The 26388-nt window shown below is 47.2% G+C and overlaps 1 protein-coding gene across 1 annotated transcript in view; it reads left to right on the forward strand.

The window, feature by feature from the left end:
- LOC146859999 (cysteine repeat modular protein 2-like) overlaps positions 1–26388 on the forward strand; it is a 648096-nt gene that overhangs the window by 73886 nt on the left and 547822 nt on the right. Inside the window, exon 5 of the mRNA XM_085643761.1 lies at positions 20705–20850. Within this exon, the coding sequence (XP_085499887.1) occupies positions 20705–20850 (146 nt within the window). The remainder of the gene's footprint in view (positions 1–20704; positions 20851–26388) is intronic.

Consider the following 26388-nt stretch of genomic DNA (forward strand, 5'->3'; position numbering starts at 1 on the left):
CCAGGCCCCCGGTGAGCGGGCGCCTCGCCTGCTGGGCGTCTGGAGTCCCTCCCGGACACACCTGAACAGATCAAAGGGCCGAGCTACGGGAAAACTCCGACACACCGCCCCCAGGCACCAGACCCCTCTCTGCGAGGACTCCGGACTTCAAAGAGGAGGGGAAGTATAACAAGGGGTGCTGAAGGGACGGGAGACAGAGAAGACCTGGACTGACGAGAGCCTGCGGACTTGGTCGCGGCTCGATCGCTCCCCGAACCGAAGAACGCTACCCGAACCATCTGAGCCCTGCTGACGCTGTCGCGGCTCCCCGAACTCTGAACCATCTGAGCCCTGCTGACGCTGTCGCGGCTCCCCGAACTCTGAACCATCTGAGCCCTGCTGACGCTGTCGCGGCTCCCCGAACTCTGAACCATCTGAGCCCTGCTGACGCCGTCGCGGCTCCCTGAACTAAGACCCTCCGGTGCCTGCTGAGTGACTCGCGGCCCGCTCCTCCAAGAGAATCGGCAGAGATCGCCGAGAGAAACACATCCCCTCAGCTCGAGGATTGAGAGCTGGGCGCCGGATACCTCGCAGAGACACTGTTGAAAGACTGTCCCACTACCCCTTTACCCCTCATCACAAGATCGCTGCCGCTTGTGGCAATAATTCTGCGCCTGCCTGCCGGATCATAAAGATCCCTGATAACCATCGATAAAAGTGTATTCTCTTACAACGAATTACTGTGTGGTATCCCTCTATCCAAAGAAGAGAGTAAGCGTAGCGTGTGCGATCCTAGGTACGAGACCCTTCCAGGAAGGGCCTCCCTGTTCTTGCTCGGCCTAGCTCTGGGAAAGGTGGGCCTCAGGGTGGTCAGGAACACATTTCGCAGCCTCCCCGGGGAACGCCTTCCAACACAGAGGAACCAAGAGGTGTAACTTGTACATGCAAATGAAAAAAGCATTCTACTGATAACATATCACACAGAGATAGCGCGGTTACTACACTCCCTCACCAACACCTTCAGAGGGGTAGAAAGCAGCGCAATTGAAGCAACTGGGGATGATGGTACAGGTGTCGGGCAGCAAAAACATCCGGGAAACAAACACACAGGGTACTTTAATAGCTAATTGTCAGCCTATACATATACCTATAGGAATAGAAATGACAAAAGAACCTAGGGTGGGCCAGGATATAACAGAGGAGGGACAGGGAGTTTATACACAAAAGATTGATGTCAATTTAACTTTAAACCTCCCCCCAGCTGCATCCCCATTTGTAATTATACTAACAAACACCCCAAAATTGCATCAGGCGCCGCTAGAAACAACCCAGCAACTGATGATTAAGTCATTATATTGACCCTTATGATCGTCCCTTACTTGCAAATCATATTATTATGGCCAGAGGAGTCCAATGCCTGGATTATTCCCTGAAAACAAATGGGGAGGACTGTATAGTTATTAATTTCAATAACTAAAACTTTGTGAAATACCTTCTGGATAGACTCCCTAGCACTCCCACCATGTCTTCCCAAATTTACGCTGTCCCATTAGGGTTCTTCTATAGGCCACAGTGGGAAAAGGCATACAGAGAGCAGAATGGCCACTACATTAGATACTCAACCACCCGCTGCTCCCCTGGTTACCCAGGAGAGAAGGAATCCGATACCTGTAATCCCACTAGTTAATAGATTTGCGGCTCTGGAAGGGCTTGAATCCTGCGACTGACAAGAGGCAGATAGGGAAACACAGCGTTTAGTGCAAAATTGCGATCAGAAGGAGAGAATTTCTCCATTACATAATCACTAGGGGTGGGCAGAATTTGCGTAGTAGCGTTACGCAAAGCTCAGCGAAACTGTTAAAAATCTCTGCGAGCATGCAAAAGTTCCGCGAACACGCGGAATTGCTTTTTCCGCCTGTTCGCGATGCTTTTTTCCTGTTTGCGAACGCTGTTTACGTGCTCTGGGAGAAATATCTCGCAAACACGAATTTTGAAAGCGCGAACAAGCAAAAAATTCCACGAAGCCATGGATCGCAGAATTTTTGGCAATTTCGCATTCTCAGCGGAATGCGAAATTACCCAAATTCCGCAAATTTCATGAGCGGAACGAAATTTACCGCCCAGGCCGAATAATCACCCCCCCCGGACCCAAGGGAAGGCATGGTAAAGGTTTTGAGCTGGAAAATTGCAGGTCTCAGATCGAAGATAACTAATGATGATTGGCTTAGAGTTATAGACCGTTATGATTTAGTATGTTTGCAGGAAACCTGGGAAGTAGGGGATGTTTATATTAATGGATACCGCTCAATTCAAACCCCAGCTATTCCATCACGGTCAGGTCGAGCCTGGGAGGTTTTTATTGACCCTGATTAGAAACACAGATTTACCAGACTGCTGTACAGTCCATTTACTTTCATATCATAGTGTGTAGTGGTCCCGGGGAAGAGGATATCATGATAACACATTTTTATAATAATAATTTTAAGGGTAAAATGGCAGAGGTAATTGAATCATTAGAAGGTGCTATCGATAGGGTTATACTTATTCATCATCATCCTATGAACATAATCTGGTTGGGCGATTTTAATATTTATAGTTGCCCAAAGATTTTAAAACCCGTAAGTGGGCTGATAGATGATGAAGGCGAAGTCCCAATACACTTCTCACATACACCTTATGGGGAAAAATTAAATAGGCTCCTGATTGTGCGAAATTTGGTCATACTTAACCCAATTGATGAGTCCTTGGGCACCATAGAAAAAACGTTTGGGGATTTCATATATGGTTCTACATTAGATTTTTTGTTGGTTGCATTTGTTTTAAAGCCTTTATTTAATCAGTTAGAAATGCATGGTTTAAATTTTAGCGATCAAGCTGCACTTTCCTTCCAGATTCCATGGAATAAGCCTTTTAATCATCTTGACAGAAGAATGCAATTGCCCATAATAGCTAGAATAAATGGTACTGTACTTAAATGGACAAAGATAGATAAGGATGTATTTGTTCCTAATGGCTGCAGCCAGCAGGAACTTAAAATCTGCCTTGATCTGAATAGTGACCCGCTGTTGGACTTGGCCCTTCTGGCAGGTTCACCCCTGAACTTTGTTAGTTTTTTTGGTGACTTGGTGTGGTGATTTTTCGTTTCTCCGCACTTTCCCTGTGTCCCAGGGTAAAGTGCGTGCGCACTCTGAGTGCATGTGGTGAGATAGGCCTGCCCTCCCATAGGAATGCATGGGGAATGTATGTGTCCCTAGTAGTTCCTGATGCGTGGGGTGTGCAGGCCCGAGTTTGGTATGTGCGGACTCGTGTGATTGAATGCTGCGCGATGATGTGTGCGGCGTGCATGTACCTAGTGAGGAAGTGCCACTTCTAGAAGTGGGCACTTCTGTGTGCAGTGTGTCTGGCGTGTGATTGGCTGGAGCTGGCTGGTGAGCCTGGCTCCAGGAGTCTGGTTGGGTCTGCCCCAGTGGTGAGTGTGAGATTAGCATGCTGATGGCTGGGGAGGAGTGCACCTTGGACCTGAATAGGGCAGGGCTTTCCCCACACAATGCTGGCTCCGCCCCCTGTGGTGCGACTGACGACCCTAGCCCTGCCAGTGAATAGAGTGAGGGGCTGAGCACATCAAGGGTGCTCCCCAACCAGCTGCGACTGGTTTTCCCCCTCACCCTGAACCAAGAACAAAGGGTTTTAGTGTATAAAAATGGGGCTGTGTCCCCACAGAAACTGTTCTCTTGCAGGATCCACTTGAGGGGGGGCCTGCTGCTGCTGGGCGCCAGGAGAGACCGCCACTGGGGACTGCCTCCCTGCTGGAGGGTCCTGTGAGCTGGCTCTGGGCCCAGTCTTTGCCCCCCTGCTCTTGAAAGACTTTATGGCTGGACATTTTTTGGCTTGGTAGCGCCTGGGAGCGCTCTTTGGACTTTATAGCGCTGGGCGCGCTGTTTGGGCTTTTATAGCGCGGTGAGCGCTTTATTTCAGGAAGCCGGTGCCCACCCGGCGTTTGCCCCGACTTTGCTGATCCTGAGGACCCCTGGCAGGTGCCCACCCTGCCAGGGACGTTGCTGTGCTCGTTGGCGGGTGCCCACCCCGCTGGTTGGCGTGACCTCCGAGGGACCCCCCCCCTCATCGCCGCGGTAGAGAGAACGAAGTTCACCGCCGCAGCCCGGAGTTCCCGGCCGCGTCATCCCCCTGCCGCGCTGTGAGTGGTTCAGCGGGAGGGGGTGTGGCCCACGTGTTCACAGGCCCCGAGAGACGTCGCGCTGGGGAAGGGAGCAGGCGGGAGGCCACCCCGCGCTCCGGCGACCAGGAAGTGCGGACAAGAGGAGCGGAGTCCCCCGAGGACAGCCCGGTGAGTAGGGAAGGGCTTGGGGACTCCGCACGAGTACCGTGGGTGCCGGTCCCAGACCGGCTGAGCTTGTAGGCGGCCCCCGTCTCCGGCGCGGGCCCGTTGCTACCGAGAGCCTCGCTCCGCTCTCCAACGAAGGGGGTAGTAGTGTTAGAGCCTGTGAGGCTCCAAACGGGGCGCATAGGTTTCTGAGCCCCGTGGCTCTGACGAAGGGGCGAAGTATTGGGGTCTCGAGCCCCGTGAGGCTGCCAGGTGAAACGAGGCATTTCTTTGGCACTCAGAGCGGCCCCGGAAGGCAGCGGGCCGCTCCAACGTTGGCCCCCACTGTGTATTTTAGAGCGCTGACGCTCCAACGTTGGGGGCGAGATTTTGTTAGAGTCCAGAGGGACTCCGGGGCACATTGGTCTTGAGCCACGAAGGCTCTTGGGGACATATTGTTAGCAGAGCCCACGAAGGCTCCACGAGAGAGGCGGATTTGTGTCCCAGGGCATATTAGTGGTGCCCAGCATTCCTACAGCTGCCCAGCACTTAGTGGGCAGCTGCAACGTTTAGGTTGGGATATTTACGCTTTTGGCTTGCGCAGCTGGCGCAGCCTGACTGGAACAGAGCGTCCTAGCCTGGACAAGGCCAGTTGGCCTAGGGACTGCCACAGTGGTGGCTAATGTGAGTTTGGCGTTATTGTCTCCCTTCCTGCACCTCTGAATGTGTTTATGCGTCATGTGCTTTGCTTTACACCGCTGAATGTATTTTAGGCATCATGTGTTTCCCTTGTTCTACACCTCTGAATGTGATGCATCATGTGTAATGTGCGTTTACCCCTACAGGTATTGTGATACTTAGGTGGTTGTTTCTCTCCTAGTACAGGTGGTGCTAGGGAGGTCCTGATTCCCTGCGCAATATTTTCCTAAGGTGGTTAGGGTTGCGTAGGTGGTACTTACCTGATACCAGTAGTTACTGGTTGTGTGCTATATATGTTATTTTGTGCTATAGTAATTCTATGTTCTAAGTGCTATGTTCTAAGAGTGCTAATTCCGGACAGCGGTCCATGTGGCCCTGTCCCCTGTACATATAATCCCTTGTAAATTCTGCCCGTGCCTGTTGGCACATTGTAGAGTGTGTGTTCTTATCTAATGTGTTGTGGTATAATACAAAGGTTATTTTTATATAATACCTTGTGTGGAGTTTCCTTTGTGGTGGGCCTTGGGTGTTGTTGCTGGGTGCGCGCGCAAACGCTTTACACATCGCCTCAGAGATAAGCCTGACTGCTCGTGCCAAGCTACCAAGGGGGTGAGCAGGGGTTATCTTTGGCGTATAACTTCCTTGCCCTGACTAGAGTGGTGGTTTCTGCCTGGCTTTGGCGCAAGCCCTAGCCAACCAGAAATCCCATTTCTAACGTTGGTGATCAGCGGTGGGATTTGGACTTGCGTTTGCGCTGTACCGCAGCAGCAACTGGCTTCACTACAAAACTCTGCATTTAGATAGTCACATGGTATAGGGATTATTGTGCAAAATTGTTCTTAACCCCTTGCATGCCCGCCCCTTTCCCCGCCCAGTGCCGCGCCTTCCATTAGCGGGCGGAGTTCATGACGAGCTGGACTCGTCATGGGCACAGCGCCACCGCAGCCCATGACGAGTCCAGCTCGTCATGGGCACTGAAGGGGTTAAGTGTCATTTCTGTGGAAATGTGTTTCTTGTGCACTGTGAGTTAGGTGTCCCTAGCTCGGGAGGGTAGATCATCCCCTAAGTGCATTGTGTTTTCTGGATTCACCAGAGGGTGGGATCCGGTGGTGGCAGCGTAATAGTGTCCAGTACATTTGTCCCCCGCCCTGCGCCCAGAGTTGGTACCTGTGTCACTTGTGGTCAGGTTGAGGAATCAGGGGTGGTAGAAACTGCCTTACCAGTCCGAGGGGAGGGTTGTGTGTGGATGGATGGTGTGTGGCACTAGGCAAGTGAGTGTGAGTCCTCTGGGTTAGAGAGCTTGCTGAATCCTTTTTGTGAATTGTGTACCCTGTGTTAAGCTCAGACCCCTAGGTTCCCTGTATAATCTTTTCACCATAACGTCCGCCAGAATGGAGCCTGCTTGTGATCCCTATGAGCTAGCTTGGCGCCAGAGGCAGGAGTTAGAAAGGTACCGTACAGAGAGAGAGTCCGACACTCTGTACGAACTTCAGGACCACCTGGTCCTATGGCAAAAGGGTCCATGGGATCTTGAGCACAGTATGGAAAGGGCCCGGGCCTCACACCTGGAGGGTGGTGGGTCTGTGGGGAGCCCTGAAGCTTCAGAAGAGGAGGAAGAAGATGACAGTACCTGGACGCCAGTAGAGAGTGAGGACCCCATAGGTAGGGCGTCCCTTGCTGGGTCCAGCGTAGGAGGCAGCGCCTCATCCTTTCCCTGTCCCCAGAGGAGTGGGAAGATAGGAGGAAAGAAAGGGAGCACCAGCTGACGCTAGAGAAGCTCAGGTTAGAGCATGCACAGGCTATGGCGCAGCTGGAGGTCAAGAAGCAACAGCTAGAGACTGAGAGGGTCTTGGCGCAGGAGAGGATGGAGGAGGCTGAGAGGGACTCCACCAGAGGCAAAGTAGCTCTGGAGGGTAGACTATCCCCTGCGCGCAGTTTTAATTTTCTGGGCTCCCCAGGGAGGGTTGAGTCCAGTGGTGGCAGCCATATAGATTCCAGTGTAGGAAATCCCAATCCCAGTCCCCCCAGTCTGGTACCTGTTTCCCAGGAGGAGGAGTTAAGGTTGAAATTCAGGGGCAGTAGGAAACTGTCTCACCAGTCTTGGGAGGAGTTTGTGGATGAGTGTGAGAATGCACTGTTTGATTGGATAAGAGTTCCCGCAGGATATGATTATGATAAACTGTGTGATCTGGTCCTCAAGGAACACCTGCTTAGTTGTTGTGTGCCGGGGTTGCGCCAGCACCTGTTGAGGTGTGGATTGTCTGCACCATTTGAGCTTGGAGATGAAGCAGAGCGCTGGGAAAGTGCTAGGGGTTCTCTAGAGTCATTAGGGAGTGACTCCAAAAGTAGTGGTTCAGAGATCTTCCAGCCCAGCGTGGTGGAAGAGGCTCAGTGTAGCCCAGCTAGGTCCCAGGATAGCGAGGAGGATGTAGGGGCTCACTGCCTGGCTCAGTGGAGCAGGAGTGAGGGGGTGACCGAGGGTCCCCAGACGTACGAAACCCTGCCTCAGGACTTGGATGGTTTCATGAGGGAACACCAAGTTGGGGACCTAGGCTGTCCTGTTAGCCCATTTGAGGAAGATCTCCTAGTGAGTAGAGGACCTAGAGCGCCTGTAAACAGGGCTCCTGTGGTTCCAGAGTCTGGCCGTACCGCTCCGGTAGGGAGGGTACAGGAGTCCAGCGTAAGGAGTGATTGGGGGATGAGTTGCCCAGTGGAAGAGCCAGTGGGTCAGTGACTACCCAGTTGGACTAGGATCCCGTGTAGTGACCATGGGGACACCACTTCTGTTCTGGGGGATCTCCGCGCACTGTCAGGTGGACAGGGGACGGGAGATCAGCGCCAGACAGACAGTCGCTCGACATATGTGTCATTTGATAGCCTCAGGGGGATGGAGTGTAAATCTCCAAAAGTCCTGGAGTGCCAGGCGATTATTCCACCAAAGGTTCTAGGCCGGAGGTTGGAAGGCCAGGTTCGGGATCAGCCTGACCTGAAGGGTGGGACGTCTGTAATCAGCGTCCCGACCGGTTCTTCTTCCAGAGGTACCGCCCCAGTTGGTAGGGAGCAGGGTTCTGGAAGGGGGTGCAGAGGGTGGGAGAGCCCACCTCTGGCCCCGGTACAACCTGAGGGGTTAAACCCTGGGTTGGAATGGCGTTCTAGGTGTACCCCTCGCCAGAGGAGGAGGAACCCTAGGAGAAGAGGTAGGGGGAGGAGAGCCTTCCCTGAGACTCCTGGTCCGCCTGAGGGTGTAGACCCTAGGCTGGAGAACCAGTGGCAGTCTAGTCCTGTCTTGCAGACAGGAAGAGTGGAGAATGGACGCTATGTGCCAGGGGTTACTACCCCCCACTCTGTGATTAGGCAAGGACCGGTGGCACCTGGGTGGCCTAGGGCCTGGTCTTGGCCACGGACAGCTTGGGAGTACCAGTGGGGTAGCCCAGTTGGTCCAGACAGTGGTGTTAGAAAGAATTCCATGGGTTCACCGTGGCGTAGAACCGGAGGGTGTCCCTGCAGTTGCGGGCCCGCGTCCGTGATCTATCGCCCCAAGCAGGGAAGTCCATCACAGTGGTGATTGGTCTGCCCTGCGTTTTGGCTGGAAGGGGGTTGTGTTGGACTTGGCCCTTCTGGCAGGTTCACCCCTGAACTTTTTTTGTTTTTTTTGGTGACTTGGTGTGGTGATTTTTCGTTTCTGCGCACTTTCCCTGTGTCCCAGGGTAAAGTGCGTGCGCACTCTGAGTGCATGTGGTGAGATAGGCCTGCCCTCCCATAGGAATGCATGGGGAATGTATGTGTCCCTAGTAGTTCCTGATGCGTGGGGTGTGCAGGCCCGAGTTTGGTATGTGCGGACTCGTGTGATTGAATGCTGCGCGATGATGTGTGCGGCGTGCATGTACCTAGTGTGGAAGTGCCACTTCTAGAAGTGGGCACTTCTGTGTGCAGTGTGTCTGGCGTGTGATTGGCTGGAGCTGGCTGGTGAGCCTGGCTCCAGGAGTCTGGTTGGGTCTGCCCCAGTGGTGAGTGTGAGATTAGCATGCTGATGGCTGGGGAGGAGTGCACCTTGGACCTGAATAGGGCAGGGCTTTCCCCACACAATGCTGGCTCCGCCCCCTGTGGTGCGACTGACGACCCTAGCCCTGCCAGTGAATAGAGTGAGGGGCTGAGCACATCAAGGGTGCTCCCCAACCAGCTGCGACTGGTTTTCCCCCTCACCCTGAACCAAGAACAAAGGGTTTTAGTGTATAAAAATGGGGCTGTGTCCCCACAGAAACTGTTCTCTTGCAGGATCCACTTGAGGGGGGGCCTGCTGCTGCTGGGCGCCAGGAGAGACCGCCACTGGGGACTGCCTCCCTGCTGGAGGGTCCTGTGAGCTGGCTCTGGGCCCAGTCTTTGCCCCCCTGCTCTTGAAAGACTTTATGGCTGGACATTTTTTGGCTTGGTAGCGCCTGGGAGCGCTCTTTGGACTTTATAGCGCTGGGCGCGCTGTTTGGGCTTTTATAGCGCGGTGAGCGCTTTATTTCAGGAAGCCGGTGCCCACCCGGCGTTTGCCCCGTCTTTGCTGATCCTGAGGACCCCTGGCAGGTGCCCACCCTGCCAGGGACGTTGCTGTGCTCGTTGCCGGGTGCCCACCCCGCTTGTTGGCGTGAACTCCGAGGGGGCCCCCCCCCCCTCATCGCCACGGTAGAGAGAACGAAGTTCACCGCCGCAGCCCGGAGTTCCCGGCCGCGTCATCCCCCTGCCACGCTGTGAGTGGTTCAGCGGGAGGGGGTGTGGCCCACGTGTTCACAGGCCCCGAGAGACGTCGCGCTGGGGAAGGGAGCAGGCGGGAGGCCACCCCGCGCTCCGGCGACCAGGAAGTGCGGACAAGAGGAGCGGAGTCCCCCGAGGACAGCCCGGTGAGTAGGGAAGGGCTTGGGGACTCTGCACGAGTACCGTGGGTGCCGGTCCCAGACCGGCTGAGCTTGTAGGCGGCCCCCGTCTCCGGCGCGTGCCCGTTGATACCGAGAGCCTCGCTCCGCTCTCCAACGAAGGGGGCAGTAGTGTTAGAGCCTGTGAGGCTCCAAACGGGGCGCATTGGTTTCTGAGCCCCGTGGCTCCGACGAAGGGGCGAAGTATTGGGGTCTCGAGTCCCGTGAGGCTGCCAGGTGAAACGTGGCATTTCTTTGGCACTCAGAGTGGCCCCGGAAGGCAGCGGGCCGGTCCAACGTTGGCCCCCACTGTGTATTTTAGAGCGCTGACGCTCCAACGTTGGGGGCGAGATTTTGTTAGAGTCCAGAGGGACTCCGGGGCACATTGGTCTTGAGCCACGAAGGCTCTTGGGGACATATTGTTAGCAGAGCCCACGAAGGCTCCAAGAGAGAGGCGGATTCGTGTCCCAGGGCATATTAGTGGTGCCCAGCATTCCTACAGCTGCCCAGCACTTAGTGGGCAGCTGCAACGTTTAGGTTGGGATATTTACGCTTTTGGCTTGCGCAGCTTGCGCAGCCTGACTGGAACAGAGCGTCCTAGCCTGGACAAGGCCAGTTGGCCTAGGGACTGCCACAGTGGTGGCTAATGTGAGTTTGGCGTTATTGTCTCCCTTCCTGCACCTCTGAATGTGTTTATGCGTCATGTGCTTTGCTTTACACCGCTGAATGTATTTTAGGCATCATGTGTTTCCCTTGTTCTACACCTGTGAATGTGATGCATCATGTGTAATGTACGTTTACCCCTACAGGTATTGTGATACTTAGGTGGTTGTTTCTCTCCTAGTACAGGTGGTGCTAGGGAGGTCCTGATTCCCTGCGCAATATTTTCCTAAGGTGGTTAGGGTTGCGTAGGTGGTACTTACCTGATACCAGTAGTTACTGGTTGTGTGCTATATATGTTATTTTGTGCTATAGTATGTTCTAAGTGCTATGTTCTAAGAGTGCTAATTCCGGACAGCGGTCCATGTGGCCCTGTACATATAATCCCTTGTAAATTCTGCCCGTGCCTGTTGGCACATTGTAGAGTGTGTGTTCTTATCTAATGTGTTGTGGTATAATACAAAGGTTATTTTTATATAATACCTTGTGTGGAGTTTCCTTTGTGGTGGGCCTTGGGTGTTGTTGCTGGGTGCGCGCGCAAACGCTTTACACATCGCCTCAGAGATAAGCCTGACTGCTCGTGCCAAGCTACCAAGGGGGTGAGCAGGGGTTATCTTTGGCGTGTAACTTCCTTGCCCTGACTAGAGTGGTGGTTTCTGCCTGGCTTTGGCGCAAGCCCTAGCCAACCAGAAATCCCATTTCTAACACCCGCCATCTGTTGTAGAGGCTTTTTGTGTCTCTGCTTAAGGCAGTGGAAAGTAACTTATGCTCATGTAATAAGGAACAGTATTCTATGGTTCCACTGTGGTTTGATACGGCCTGCACTAAAGCTCGTGGCGATCCACATAAAGTATTAAAAGGGAGACCAAGAGACAAAGAATTGGTTGCTTCTGCCTGTAAGTATCACAAAAAGAGAGAGACAAGGGTTTAGAGTCTTCTCTGACTCCCTTAACAATATATGAAACTCACACGACAGAGAAAAACTTCATAACAAAAATAGTAGTACTATAAAGTGAAGACGGGAAAATCAAAAGAATTTTTAATACTGCCCTCACACACTTGGTAGTGTCATGCTTCATCATTGGGCCGCATCATACACCCAGGTGCAGACCAACACACTGGATGGAGTGCAATTTTTTTGAAAGATGAAGGACAGTAGTGAGGGTAGAGTGTAGTAAAGAAAGACAAAAAACACAAAAGTTTTTACTCAAAACATAAAGGAAAATAAATTTTACTCCTGGAAAAACGGGACCAAGAGAGGTGCAGGTATGTTAATAAAACTGCCTAGGTGTTAAACAATAATTCTTTATTTAATGTCAACCTCTGGCAGGATTAAAATTATGAATTAGGGGATATAAGGGTCGTTACCTTCCCTGAATACCCCATAATCATAATTTTAATCCTGCCAGAGGTTGACATTTAATAAAGAATTATTGTTTAACACCTAGGCAGTTTTATTAACATACCTGCACCTCTCTTGGTCCCGTTTTTCCAGGAGTAAAATTTATTTTCCTTTATGTTTTGAGTAAAAACTTTTGTGTTTTTTGTCTTTCTTTACTACACTCTACCCTCACTACTGTCCTTCATCTTTCAAAAAAATTGCGCTCCATCCAGTGTGTTGGTCTGCACCTGGGTGTATGATGCGGCCCAATGATGAAGCATGACACTACCAAGTGTGTGAGGGCAGTATTAAAAATTCTTTTGATTTTCCCGTCTTCACTTTATAGTACTACTATTTTTGTTATGAAGTTTTGCTTCTGCCTGTACCCATTATAAGGAGTGTAGACGACTGAGGTTGAAAACATTAAAAGAAGAGGCTTGGGCCAATCTGCATGGCGCAGCACTGCTAAAAGATTAAAAGAAATTCTGGGCCGTAGTTAAACCAAGATGCGGGTCCTTCTTTAGAAGTCCATGTAGGAGAGGGTGAATGGGTGGACCATTATTCAGGTTTTTTTAACCTGGCGCCAAACGAGGAAAGTTCAAATGAAGTTTGATGTATGTTCCCCATTGTTTTCTCTATGGCAGAAGTGAAATGTGGCCTGATGCAATGCAGTGGCTCTAAAGCCCCAGGCCCGGATGGGGCCCCTGTCGATTTCTTCTCTGTATCCCTGATCTTTGGGTCCCGCTTTTAACAAATGTATTTAATGCAATTACTATAGCGGGCCCTCTGGCATCATAGAAAACGACTACCATTGTGCCAATCCATCAAAAAGGGAATAAGTCCCTGCATTAGAACTATAGACCTATTTCACTACTAGATGGTACTTTAAAACTAATGGGTCGTCTGCTTTTAAACAGATTAGAAGAATGGGTGACGGAAAAAAATATTTTAATACTGGTGCAGTATGGTTTTAAGAAAGGGATGGGCACCTTAGATCAGTGCCTAAACCTGAATTTATTTGCAGCTAAATATACCCAAATTAAATAACGGTCCATTTACATGGGGTTCATGGACCTTTCGGCAGCTTTCGATTCTGTGCTACACAGCAGACTATGGATTATCTTGAGAGACATGAGGGTTGATGAGAATATAATATTTTGTATCCATCAATTATATTCCCAATCTACTGCATGTGTTAGATTTGGTAGCCAGGGCGAATTCACTAGATCATTCCTTATACTTAGAGGTGTCAGGCAGGGGTGCGTGTTTGCCCCCTTCCTGTTCCCATTGTATACTAATGGCATTGAAGCAGCAGTTGACCAACCCGCAGATGATGTCCCCACGATTAATAAAAAACGGGCCTCCATATTGCATTACACTGATGATGCCGTTTTAGTTGCAAGGACTGGCTTAGCTCTTCAAAACCTGATTAATAATTATGTGACTTAAATGGCCTCCTTGCATCTAAAGGTGAATGCGTCGAAAACTTTTATTTTGATCGTAGGAAAGCAACCAAAAAAAAAAACCCTCACTTTATATTGCGGGACGCAAAATTGAGATTACAAAGTCCTGTTTATACCTGGGTGTACTTTTTAATAGTAGGGGGACAAAGGAAAATATTTTTTTAAACAGATGCAATGCCCTAGAGAAGTGCACTGTGGCTATGTTCTCTCCTTTATAAAAAAAAACTGGGCAGTAAGCCATTAGAGCCAATTAAAAAGATGTATTCAGCTAAGGCCATTTCTTCAGCAATATATGGAGCTGGAGTTTGGGGAATATCGAAGGCTGATCACCTACGATGACTAGAAGATGGTTTCATAAAAAACTATTATCTCTACCTAATAGTTGCTCAAGCTATACGATGAATCACAAACTGAATTTACCATGAATTACAGACATTATATCTCTTGCGCCAGTCCTACTATGGCTTTCAATCTGGCAAAGGGATATGGTGGGCCTAACCCAAAACATCATTAAGGATTGTCTTGATTGTGATCAGGCCCACAAGGCCCCTTGGCTCAATTATGTAAGAGAAATATTAGTAAATCTGGGCCTAAAAGCATTATACAATGATCCTCTTAATTGCCAGAAAGTTCCCAAAGCTAAAATTAAATCTTGCCTCCGAATGTTCAGGGAAAAAAAGAGATACACATCAAAACCATGGTAGTATTATACCTGGGATTGCCGTCTGTTTCTATAGGCCCAAATTCATACTTGGTTGCTGTGACCAACATGCGCCACCGATCTGTATTAATACGTTTTAGATTAAATCTTATCCCTTGTATGTTGGGCTTCCCCTAGGAGTGTATTCAATTAGTGAACTGCCAGTATGTCCATGTGACGGTTCTTCTCCTCAGTCCAATCTTCATTTTATATTTTTTTGCAAATTTTATATCACTGAGCGTAAAAGGTATATTCACCCATTATTCCAGAAATATAAATTTGCCCAATGTTGTCCAGCAATGTTTTTCCTTCAAATGCCACCTGATTTTTATGTATGTTTCTCCCTTGCGTCCTATCTATGTTTGGCTTTAGTAAATCGGAGATCGATCAGCCCATAGTTTGCACCCTAATTGATGATGGTACTGTCTTGTATGTATCCTTCATATCTTAAATTAATTTACCTGTTTTAATACTGTATTTTTAAACTCAATTTTTTTTACCTAGTTTTATCTGTAATTACTGATTATTATGCTATGAAAATGAGATATATTCATCGATTGTTTCTATGACTTCCACACTTTTATGGTCTTAATGGTTAAGGTCGAATAAAGTTAATTGAATTGAGTGTAAAGGTACAGGGCCTCTGTGGGTGGGACAATAAGTGCTGCAGCCCTTAGGGGCCTTCCCTGGTCACAGTGCCCTGGGTACCTGTGGTACCATTTACCAGGGACTGACGTGTGGCCAGAGAGTGCCAATTGGGTTTGGTCTTCAATGCAGTTTTAGGAAAAGAACATAGGCCCTGGGTACCTTAATACGCAGGAGCCCAGGGCACACTCAGTCAAAGCACATCAGCAATTTAGCTTAAAGTGGGGGCAACCATGCAGAAAGAGGCCACTTTCTCACAGTGATCACAAGTATCACAAGGTGTGCAGAGGTAATCTATCCTGGGTGATGTGTCAGAGACCTTGGAGTAAAAGGAGTGTTGATAATCATTTCCATGTCTCAATTACCACAAATCACTCAGACACATAGCATTCACAAATGTCTCCAACCCTGTGTGGCCTAGTATATCTGGCTTGTCTTGGTTAATATCAATGACATCTTTAAGATCATCCCTTATTTTGTGAAGTGAATTCTGGACTTCAACCAAAATGCCATCTATTTTAGTCATAACCTCTCTATGGATCCTGGTGGGGGTGTAGACATGTAATCTGGTCATATAAAGGAGACCTCTTATGTCTGCTACTACATTAATTTCCCATGAGGTGGGTCACTTGAAACATGAGCACATTAGCTTTGTTTCCTCAGCAAGTGTATTCTAATAATATCTACCTTGTCATCTGTTCTTCTCATAATACATTTACTCTTCCCAATAAATACACACAAGGGACACTACCAGAATACATTTACTATTATTTCAGTATAATAACATGAATTAGGCACACACACAACAGCAAAGAACTCTTCACCGTGATCAAAGAATTCACAAAAACACAGCATGGATATCACTGACATCCCCCCTCCCAAGCCATCTGTGATAACCTTACCACCTTCCTACACCACAAGATCACAGGCATCTACGATAGCTTCGCAATGCAGGACATTGTATCTACACCAAAATGCTCCAGATCCCAGCCAACCCTGCTCAACTGGACGACCCCCTCTACCGATGACACCTTATGGATCATGAAGACCGTCCATTCTGGAGCTCCCTCGCACCCTTGCCCCCACCATATCTTCTAATTTTGCCAGTGCCCCCATTACCCCCCGAATCTGCTGCACCATCAACTGCTCCATCGAATCCGCCACCTTAACTGAAGACTGGAAACACGTAGAGATCAACCCCCTGCTGAAAAAACCATCTGCCGACCCGACAAACCTCAAGAATTACAGACCCTTCTCTCTACTCCCATTCCCAGCCAAAGTCATCGAGAAGGCCATCAACATCTAACTCATCAACTTCAACGAAAAAACAAAACACTTCTTGGACACCTCCCAATCAGGGTTTAGAAGCAACCACAGCAACGAGACTGCACTCCTTTGCAGCAACAGATGACGTACACAATCTCCTCTGCTGGGGCAAAACTGCAAGCCTCATCCTCATGGACCTCGCTGCCACTTTTTATACCATCTCCCATTATACCCTTCACGCAAGACTCCACAATGCCGGAATCCACAGCAAAGCCTTAGAGTGGATCTACTCTTTCCTCACCGGCCGAACCCAGAGAGTCAGGCTTCCACTGTTCTCCTCAGAACCTACAGAGATCAACTGCGGTGTCCCTCAGGACTCTTCTCTGAGCCCCACCCTCTTCAACATCTACATGGCATAGCTGCCAGCCATCGTTCGAAACCACGGATTAAACATTGTCTCCTATGCCGACAACACCCAGCTGATTCTCTCTCTCACCGATGAACCTACAGCCACAAAGAACAACTTTCTCAACGGGATGAAGGCAGTCACCACCTAGATGAAGGGCAGCTGCCTTAAACTCAACTCCTCATCGTGGGAATGACCCCTGCCACCTGGGCAACTCCTGGTGGCCCGCAGAGCTCAGAGTCAGTCCACACCCACTGGCCATGCACGTAAACGCGGTATCATCTTTGACTCCTCGCTCTCAATGAACCACCAAATCAACGCCATCTCATCCTCCTGCTTCCACACGCTTCACCTGCTCGAAAGATCTTTAAGTGGATCACCACTAAGTCCAGAAGGACAGCCACCCAGGTACTCGTTAGCAGCAAACTCAATTATGGCAACTCACTCTACGCCTGCACCACCCAGAAACTCCAAAAGAAATTGCAAAAAATCCAGAACACCACCGCAAGACTTAACCTGGACATTCCCAACCGCAGCCACATTGCCGGTCACCTGAGAAACCCCCACTGGCTACCGATATTAACAAAATAATCACCATCAAGCTCCTCTTGGAAGCCTACAAGGTCCTCTACAACATCGGACCTGCATACCTCAACCGCCGCCTCTCCTTCTACACTCCCACCAGACACTTCCACTCTGCCAACATGGTCACTATCCCATGGATACGCAAGACCACGGCGGAGTAGGATGCTTCTACTACCTCGCTGCAAAGACCTGGAAGTCTCTTCCTCTATATCTCAGGCAATCACCTTCAGTGCCTCAGTAAGGACCTCAAGACCTGGCTCTTCGACTGAACTGGCTCTTCGGCTGAACTGCAGAACCCGCCCACCCCTGCGTCTTGAAACCCTAACTGGTGATTAGCCATGCTCTATAAGAATCCTGGTTGATTGTTTGACTATACACGAAATTGCAGACGGCGCAGTTCAATCCAATGATAAGTGTGTTAAAACATATATACATAAAAGGATCCTTTAGATGTTTTTCAATTTCTTTGTGCTAAAGTGCAGCAAAAGTTCATGAATCTTAGTTCCACAAAATGTTCATAAACAACACCCCTGATGTTGCATCGTTTCGACCTTATGGAATAAAACAGCAGGTCTTATCAGGACCAATCCATCTGTCTAGTGATCTTTGATAAAGAAAAGAGCACCCTTAGCCTATTCAATACTGCTCTTATACTGTTGTAACATAGCCAGTCAGAGAGAGAACATGCCTTCATCCCTTGTGGTAAACATTCTGCTTGCAGTATTTAGTTCTGGCAGTTTTATATTGCCCTTCAGACCATTCATTTTCCAGATCGTAGCGTTTCAGTTTGATGGAGTATTGAGTATTGAGTATGATGAGTTTAGCATCCAACATACTAGCACCATTAAGCACTTCCCTCAATCGCATTTACCTAATTAGTACGGCAAAACCCATTAGGCAAGCTATTCTATGATCCACATTCTGCCCAAATTAATATGTAGCCGACCTAAAAAACTACCTGTCACCTACATGTATCCTGACATCTAAACAATGGCAAACTGCATAAAAAGAGGCAAAATGCAGAAACAATGGGCATACATACTGTAGGCAGTGCAAGAAAAACAGATACGCCAAATTCAGCCAACAGCGTTGTTATATATAGTCTCCACTCAGCTGGATATTAAGAGGAAAGGTATACTTTCAATCAATATTCATGGGATTCCTTTTCAGTTTCCACATTATTCTAGAATTATTCAGTGCCAAGACCACTTCCTGGGAGAGGCTTCATGGTGCTTGGGGTCTACTCATTGAATACGAGGCTTGGCCTTGGGTGCTTCATCTGGCCTATTAGACAACCATATTGGCCAAATATTAGCTTTGTGTTGTTCTTCTTTACTTGCCCTATCTGTAGTTGTACCCATGGAATTTGGGTGCTGAAGAACTCTGCTGAAAGGGAATTGAAAAGGGCAGGTGCACTGTGTGTATCATACACTTGGCTTAAGCAGTATGTTGGTAATGCACATTAGCACAAGATAAAGTCATGTGACAAAAGCTTTCTTGTCGCACTATGGGAATCAGTGCTAAAGAGGTAAAGTGCTCAAGAGTGTTGTAAGTTGCAGTCCAGTCGTCAGAATTCACCCTGTAGACAAGCAGCAGATCTGAGTCATACTTGAACATCATCAGGTGAGGTAAGGTGGCCCGGTGCCTCAGGATCATCCCCCAGCAACCATCATAGGAGGCTCAAGGTGCACAATGATAGAGCAGTATGCAAATGGTTGTCAATCCCAACAAATCATGTCCCGTAGGCATGGCCTAGTGAAAAGGTAAAGGACTGATCTAGAGAATGCTAAGCCTCTCAACCACCCCAATACAGGTCCTCCCAGCCCACAGAAGGCCGAAGGATAAAGCTGAGGCTCGCAACAACCCTGTCAGTTCTCTACCCCATGCCCAGTCTACCTTAATCTTCTCAAATAGTTGCGCCAGGCTAGGAACCAAAGCCTTCTTCAAAGGCACACCAGGACCCACATTCTCCTCCGGGCCCATAATCTTTGCCATGATGTGCCAAAGTGGTGCATACTCCTTAATGGCAACACCCTAGAGAGCCTACAGTTTCAGTTGTAAACAGCCATACATAGTGATGGTTTCTCCACTCCTATCCCTTTCACCTCTGTGTCCACTAGGATCATACTTCCTGGCACCATTTTGCGCTAGACCACAAGGCACTTCACAGGTCTATGCTTCCCTCTGTCCTGAGTTGCCTCCACTCCAGCAGTCCTGATAAGGCACAGATAAATCCACTCACAAGACCATACAGGGAGAGGAACAAGGTCCACTTGGCACCGTCGGCAGGGCTTTGCCTCCACAGTCGGTGCCGACCACGGAGCCACAGTCACAGCCTGACTATCCCTTTAGAGAACTGCTGCTTCACATTGGAGAAGACTAGTCTGCTCTAGAGAGCTAAATAGAGCAAGAGGCCTCTGTTATCTTCCGCAGGCAGCATACCACTGGATATGACAAACCTGCAACCGCTGCATACCTCAAAGTCACAATGCCACAGGTAACTTGAAAGCACAATGTTTTACTGCAGCCATCAAGTGACTCGGAAGACCTGGTACTGCGTGAACATCCGATCATGAAATCCCAAGATCAACCTCTTGTTCCGCCCTTATCTCCTATTTGCTGATGCTGTTTATACAACAAGCAAGAAAAACAGTAAAACTACAGAAAGTAAACTGTGATATTACTTCAATTTCCATTATGACCATGAAAATCTGTGGAAGTAAGGGTAGCACCAGCGGGACAAAAGGGCAGTCTAGGGCTACAAGGTGGTATGCCTGATAACTCATAACTCCTGTTCAGGTAACACTAATCTTTTTAACTGCTATTGGATTCTAGAGCTTGTAAATTAGCTTTTTGTATTGCTGTACTAGACTGAAGTTAAAAAAATACAGCATGTAATGTGTGGTTGGATAACCAGTCTGCAGGAAAATAAAATGGATGACTGTTATGTCTGAATTAGTCTCAGCCACTGGTATATATTAGGGGCCGCCTTCCAGTCCATCATTTTTTGTCTGCCATCACACTTCAAACAGGAACGCTTTTTGCCTTATAGCCCGCCATAGCATTCTCTACCGGCTATTAAAAGCCTCTTCAGCGTTAAAGGCCTGAGCTGAAGGCGAAGGCCTTCAACAAGTGAACAGGTCATTAATGGTCGTTAGGAGCCTGCTACGTAGGTCTCTAGGGCTATTAAAACATTCCGCCTCTAGAGGGCGGCCTTTGTTCACAGCAACAGCTATGAAATTAAAAAAACATTGGAATGTTGTTCTTCGGGCTTCTATCGGCCATTAGAAAGCCAGAGCACTCCATTGTCCACAATGGAGCGCTCAACATCCCAATGTTCTTATCATACTTAAATTAGCCTCAGTCTTGCTCTAAGAGGAACAGTCCAACCAAAACTGCCAGATCCTCCTGATCAGGGACAGAAGGAACATTAGATCAGTTTCAGTCTAGTTATGCCTTTTCTGTGAGTCTTGTGGGAAAGTGTGGAGTTGACTCACATCTGTGCATCCCCATCACACAGAGAAACCAAAACAAAAAAGTGGTGGTGGAATGTATCAATTAATCACAGCCACTGGTAACTAGTGGGGCACAACCCATCCCTTTATTTTTTTACTCACCATAACACCTGTTATTCCTACTTAAATTTGTTTAGGTCAAATGTTATGGATCTGATATAAATCTTGTGATCTTTATTTCAATAGATATCGACATCAATGCTATAGACACTGCCCTCAAAAGACATATGCAGACGATGGAAGAAAACTGTGCTTTGCCTGCCCGCCATCTTGTTTTGACTGCAAAAATGAAACCTTCTGCTCATCATGTCAAGTCAGCTACTTTTTATTTGGTAAGATCACGATCACTGAATAAAAATGTAAACAGACCAAATATATTCCATGTGTCTATTCTGCATCCTACACTTCTATGCCTCTATAGCATATTTATTAGGTAATCCATCAAGCTATTTCAAGGTTGGATAAACAACGTTCCCTAAGCTGAAAAAAATAGGATTTTTCATGTTTAAAAAATGCTTATTTGTATAATGGCATCACATGAAGCGACATCATCACATTTCAAACAGGATATCGCATCACGGGAAATGAGCTGACGTAATCTGTGGTCCAGCTCAGTTTGCAAAACTGTGTGGACCGAAGATGTAACCCCGAATGGGATAAATCATATTGTGCTCTACAGAAACATGAAACTGATTTTTTATCCGTTCTTTAGTCGCCAGTCATATGTGGTCTCCTGGGCTAACCTTGTGTTTTTCTAGTCTGTCCCTGGTGTCCAGAGTGACCATTTTCAGGGATCCCAGGCCTTTATAGTTGTCAGCTTCACATTTCACCACTAAGTTTCATAGTTACATCCTTATTGTCTTGTGGTTTTAAGAGTAAAGAAGTGGGAGTAAAAACAGTCATAGTATAAAGGAGAAGGGAGCCAAAGAGGAGGTCACCAGCTAAGTTGCTGGATCATATCATGCCAGCCAAATGGCTCAAACCCAGAGTGTGCAAACCAGATAAACAAGGTCCAGCTGCTGATGGAGGATAAGCTATGATTACACTGCAGAAAGAAGTTCTAAAGGCTTCTCTAAAGAATTTGTCACCAATGGGGACCCACCTCCTTTAGTACCATTTTGGTCGATTGTGAAGAGTCACAACCACTATTGCAAAGCCATACCTAACCTCTATCACATGGAAAAAAAGGAGTTTGCACATTCTGTAGTCAGAAATTACTCTTTATTTCCACCGATTTGTCTCCTATTTTCATTCCTAATACAAAGAGCACAAGCTCTAAAAACAGGAATAAAATACCATCTTATTTTAAAAGTGGAAAAATATGGGGAAAAAAGGGCACAGTATCAGCGAATCCCTACCTTCAAACAATGATAGACCTGCAAACTCTATGGGAGAGGCCTTTAGGACAGTTGATCATACCTCACCACCAAAAGTGACCTGATGAAGGATAACAGCTAGCCCAGTAACCCCAGCTAGGTCCAGCAAAGGCCTTAGAGCAAGGACTGTGCTAAACCCTCTGAGAAGGTTATGGTGGAAATTCAAGAGGCGCCTTAAAATATGATATCAAACACTAATCTCTCCAATAATTATATTACAATCCAGCCTGCATAGGAGTAATTCAAGATTTAGCCTAGAGGATGTCGTGGCAGATACAGTAAAATCCGGATGTCCGCTGCAATTGTAACTATTCAGCACTCCTTTTGTTATGTTTCTTAACCTAGGCCTAAGTAGCAAAACAACCTTTTACCTACATTTTACCTACCTTGCTCTGCATAACAGTTCTAGCAATCACCTTTTACCCAGTTATGTGCTGAATAAATGTTGATTGGTTTCCTTGAAACTAGCCTTATTCATTGTGCATGAGGATTCTTAGCATCATATCTTATGCCACTGCACATGACGTACATAACAGAATTAACATACTCTGTACAAAGTCCTCACCATCTCCATCCTCGGGTGACCGGGCTACTTTGCATAGTTACAATTATTGATTTGGGCTCATCTACATAACCGTACTCACAACATATCGATTGTGGTAGATCCCCGAGGCTACCTTTTAGATATAAAAGAACCACACCTTAACTAGGTAACAAGAGGAGACCCTTCTATGTGGACACTGACACAGAGGTCCCTGCATGCTGAGGCTTCAACAGGCAGCGGTCTGACATGCCTTGTGGGGTGTCCAACTCCTGACCAAGATGGGGTCATTCATTCTTTCTCGTCAGGTAACGGGGTTGGCTCTTTCCTTGGGGATTCTTGGTTTCACACCCACATTCATGCTAGGAACATTGAGGTACACTTAAGTACGGTACGCCTAGGAGGAGTACGCGAAGATTACTGCTTTTATATATGCCTGCATATATTTCTTGCTGAGCATCATGGTAGAAATGTATCTACTGTTTTCTCTGTTGGTGCTTATAATCTCTTACATTTGCTTCTGTCTATTGATTGTCGTACCAAACATGTTTTATACTAGAACGGCGCTGATTCAGTAAACGCTGATTGAAATCGTGCCCATCGTTTATTCTATGTATCTCTCTGAGACTAAGTGAGCACGATTGACTGAGCGGAAAGCACTGTACTGTTTCCACGATCCCTGATGGGTAGAGGGTTGTCATGTTCAATGGTTGCCAGAGACTATTCGCTCCTTGGTTAAGGTTCGGGGGCTTATAGTGTCACTGTGAGCTAGCTGGTCTAAAGGCTGACATATCCTGTGTGGTTGTCCGGACTCAGTCTAGACACCAAACCCTCAGTTTATGTTGTCCAACAAACGCGCAGACCTGTTGTATTTTTAGAAACTACACAATACTGTCTAAGCTGTAGAAAGTCCCTAAGGTAGAACAAACAATATTAAATGACTGCAAAAAAACTTTAAAGACCAGCCCACCTCCCCCTCTCACTAATTAATGACTGGAAGGAGTTTTGCATAATACGTTCACAAGAGGATTAAAGTTTGAACCAGACCTACGAGAAATTGGCACTACAGATTCCTCAATAACAGAGAGCACAGCATACCTCAATACTAAGTATAGCAACAAGTTAAGGAAAAAATTACAACTACAAAAAAACATTTGTTAGAAAACCCCTGCTCTATACAGAGGCAAAGCCAACGGAAACTCCAACTCCCCCTCCTACTGGAGGTAGGACTGGAGTAGAAGTGGAAGTGAATCCTAATTGAGGTTTTATTATACAGAAAGAAGTGTAGACTCCAAACTCTTATTCAGAGAAATTCAGCTGGTGCATGAGACAATGAGCAAAAACGCATGTCAACTAAATAAAGACTGAATCCTCAGATATTAACCAGGATAAGATAGTTGAATATGAACAAAAGGATGCAAAATCCACCGCCACCTATAAAAATGATGCTGTCTCCAGGCTGGTGGAAGTAGGAGCTGATAAGGACAGATACAAAGGGACATTCTTGACAACAAAAGCCATTCAAAGTTGACTACATTGATGAGAAAAGTGTATTGCTGGTAACTTCATTTCTAAGGTCAGATGAAGAAGACCCACTTACTGACCCTGACCTTTGTCCCGGGGTGAAGAATACATAGGTGATTGTTCAGACTTTACTAAGAATAGGGGGTCTGTGCAGACACTAGCCGAACCTCAAATGTATTAAACAGTCTAAATGTGCCTTCTCAGATAGCTTGTTGGGAAAGATGAAATGCCAACACTTCTAGAGCAATTGCCCCTCTGAGTAGTGGAAGGCTTGACGCGAGGAAATAGCAGACTTATGTGTACACTATTGTACTCCTCCAGAGGAAGCCATGACTGTATAGTGCAAAATTCTTGAAGTAATTCATACACTAACAAACTTGAATAATGTATCTTTAGATGATATTTTATCAGTGAAATTCTTGGAAAAGAGATTGAGTGAACAAAGTGAACCTATAGAGAGCTTACAATCAAGTTACGTTTTGACAAAGACAATCATCGCAGGTAAAGATACACTTGCTGAGTAAGGCATAAAAATCTCCATGAGTACAGAGGACTCATCCAACAGGATCCTGGAGCAAGCAGAAAAACAGAATATAGAGCTCCATAGGCATAACACCAAGATGTCATTTAGATCGTTAAATTGCTCTCTTTCTAATTATGCAACCAAAAATGACCTGGTTAATTTTACGGTTGTCCTTTACCATCAAATCGGGAAGAAGAAAATCATGTTATTAAGAAACAAGAGTCCTCAACCAGGTCAAGGCAGGTGAAATAGTAATGATTGGGGCTAGCTGGACACAGCCCTAACAGCTCCAATGCACATCCAGCAAATGCAAATAGCTTTTTTACATGAGATTAATTATTACCAGGTACCCTAGTAAGCTAGAATATTGCTAGTTTAAACCATACAAAACAGGACAGTGACTGGGTTACCTTTATATAATCCTTCAATATCTGTTGCTTCCAGGAAACGTGGGCTATGGAGGATCTGGCAATAGATGGCTTCACTCTGTATTGTGTTCCAGCAGTTAGGCCATTCAAGGTTAAACCAAAAGGAGAATTGACTACGTGGATTTGTCACACTTACTGCTCGGGTCCTAGCAAATTTGATGGCAAATAACAATATACAGCACCTTATGCTGGGAAATACCTATGTGATTATCGAAATCTTTAACGTGTATCTGCCTTCAAACAATAAAATGGGAGATGGATGTTTTTGAAAGCTCTAGAATCCATAATCATCGAACTGTGATCGACTAGAAAAGAGATCACTCAAATTGAAAACATAAAATAATTGTTTGTGGCGACTTTAATATTAACCCACATGTTTCAATGATCTCACTAAACGGGAAACTGTATACATTATACCTGAATTCCCAACTGAAAGTTTTAGAGATTCTAAGGGAAAACAGTTGAATGATGGTATCTTGTGGTCTCCAAACTCTAAAGAGACAAATTATATGAAGCAAGGACAACCTACAGAGTGAACAATCGTGCAAGCCAGATTGGCTATATTTTAATCAGCATTGACTCATGGCACCTTGTCATTGACATGCATGTGGAAGGACAACTCAAAAGTAATCTAGACCCATTAACTGCATTACTTCTCATGCAGAGTCCCATAACCATGCACTATAAAGTAGAGAGATATCTGAAATCCCATAATATAGCACTAATGCCTGGCCATGGTAGAAAAAGTTTGCAACTGACTGCTCTGATCACCAAGAATTGGGATGAAGTCTTCAAGGAAATTGCTAAATGATCACTAACCTAATAGAAAATGCAGGGATGGCAACTGAAGCTTTGCATCTTTTTTGAGGCCCTGATAAGTTTGATCCTCTGACTAAGACAATAGAATACAATTCTTAGAAACCGGCTAAAAGTGAATGTGAATAAGCTGCAACGGTATGGTGATGAATGTTCAAAGGAGAAATTGGTATTGATGGAAATTCTGAGAAGAATGCCTCTAAATCTGAAGGAAGAAGAGTCAGTTAAGGACCTAAGAAAAGTCTACCAGCTTCAACTTAAATTCTAAAAGTCAAACTGGGAACAAAAAGAATGGGACTTGATTAAGGACCTTCTTATCGGACTGCCAACCTCACGGTGGCACATATGGCGGTCGGACCGGCATGGGACCGCTGCTGCGGCCAGGGATTCGCAATCCCTGGCAGTGTTGTGGCAGTCTTGAGGCCGCAATATGTTTGGCAGGGCTGCTGCGGCCCCATGAAGTGTATTACAAGTTTTCTCTCCGCCAAAATTTTCATGGCAGTGAGCCAGTCATAAAAACTGTGGTGGAGAGAAAACAAAGGGGACCCTGAAGGGCCCCATGTTGCTTCTACGCCAGGGGATGCATCCAAGGGGGCACACAGTGTGCCCCCTGTCTGCATGCACTCTCAGTTCCTGAGGGCAGGAACTTGACAGTCCATGCC

This window comes from Triturus cristatus, chromosome 3_1 (assembly GCF_964204655.1).
Source record: "Triturus cristatus chromosome 3_1, aTriCri1.1, whole genome shotgun sequence".
In the NCBI taxonomy this organism is placed as follows: Eukaryota; Metazoa; Chordata; class Amphibia; order Caudata; family Salamandridae; genus Triturus; species Triturus cristatus.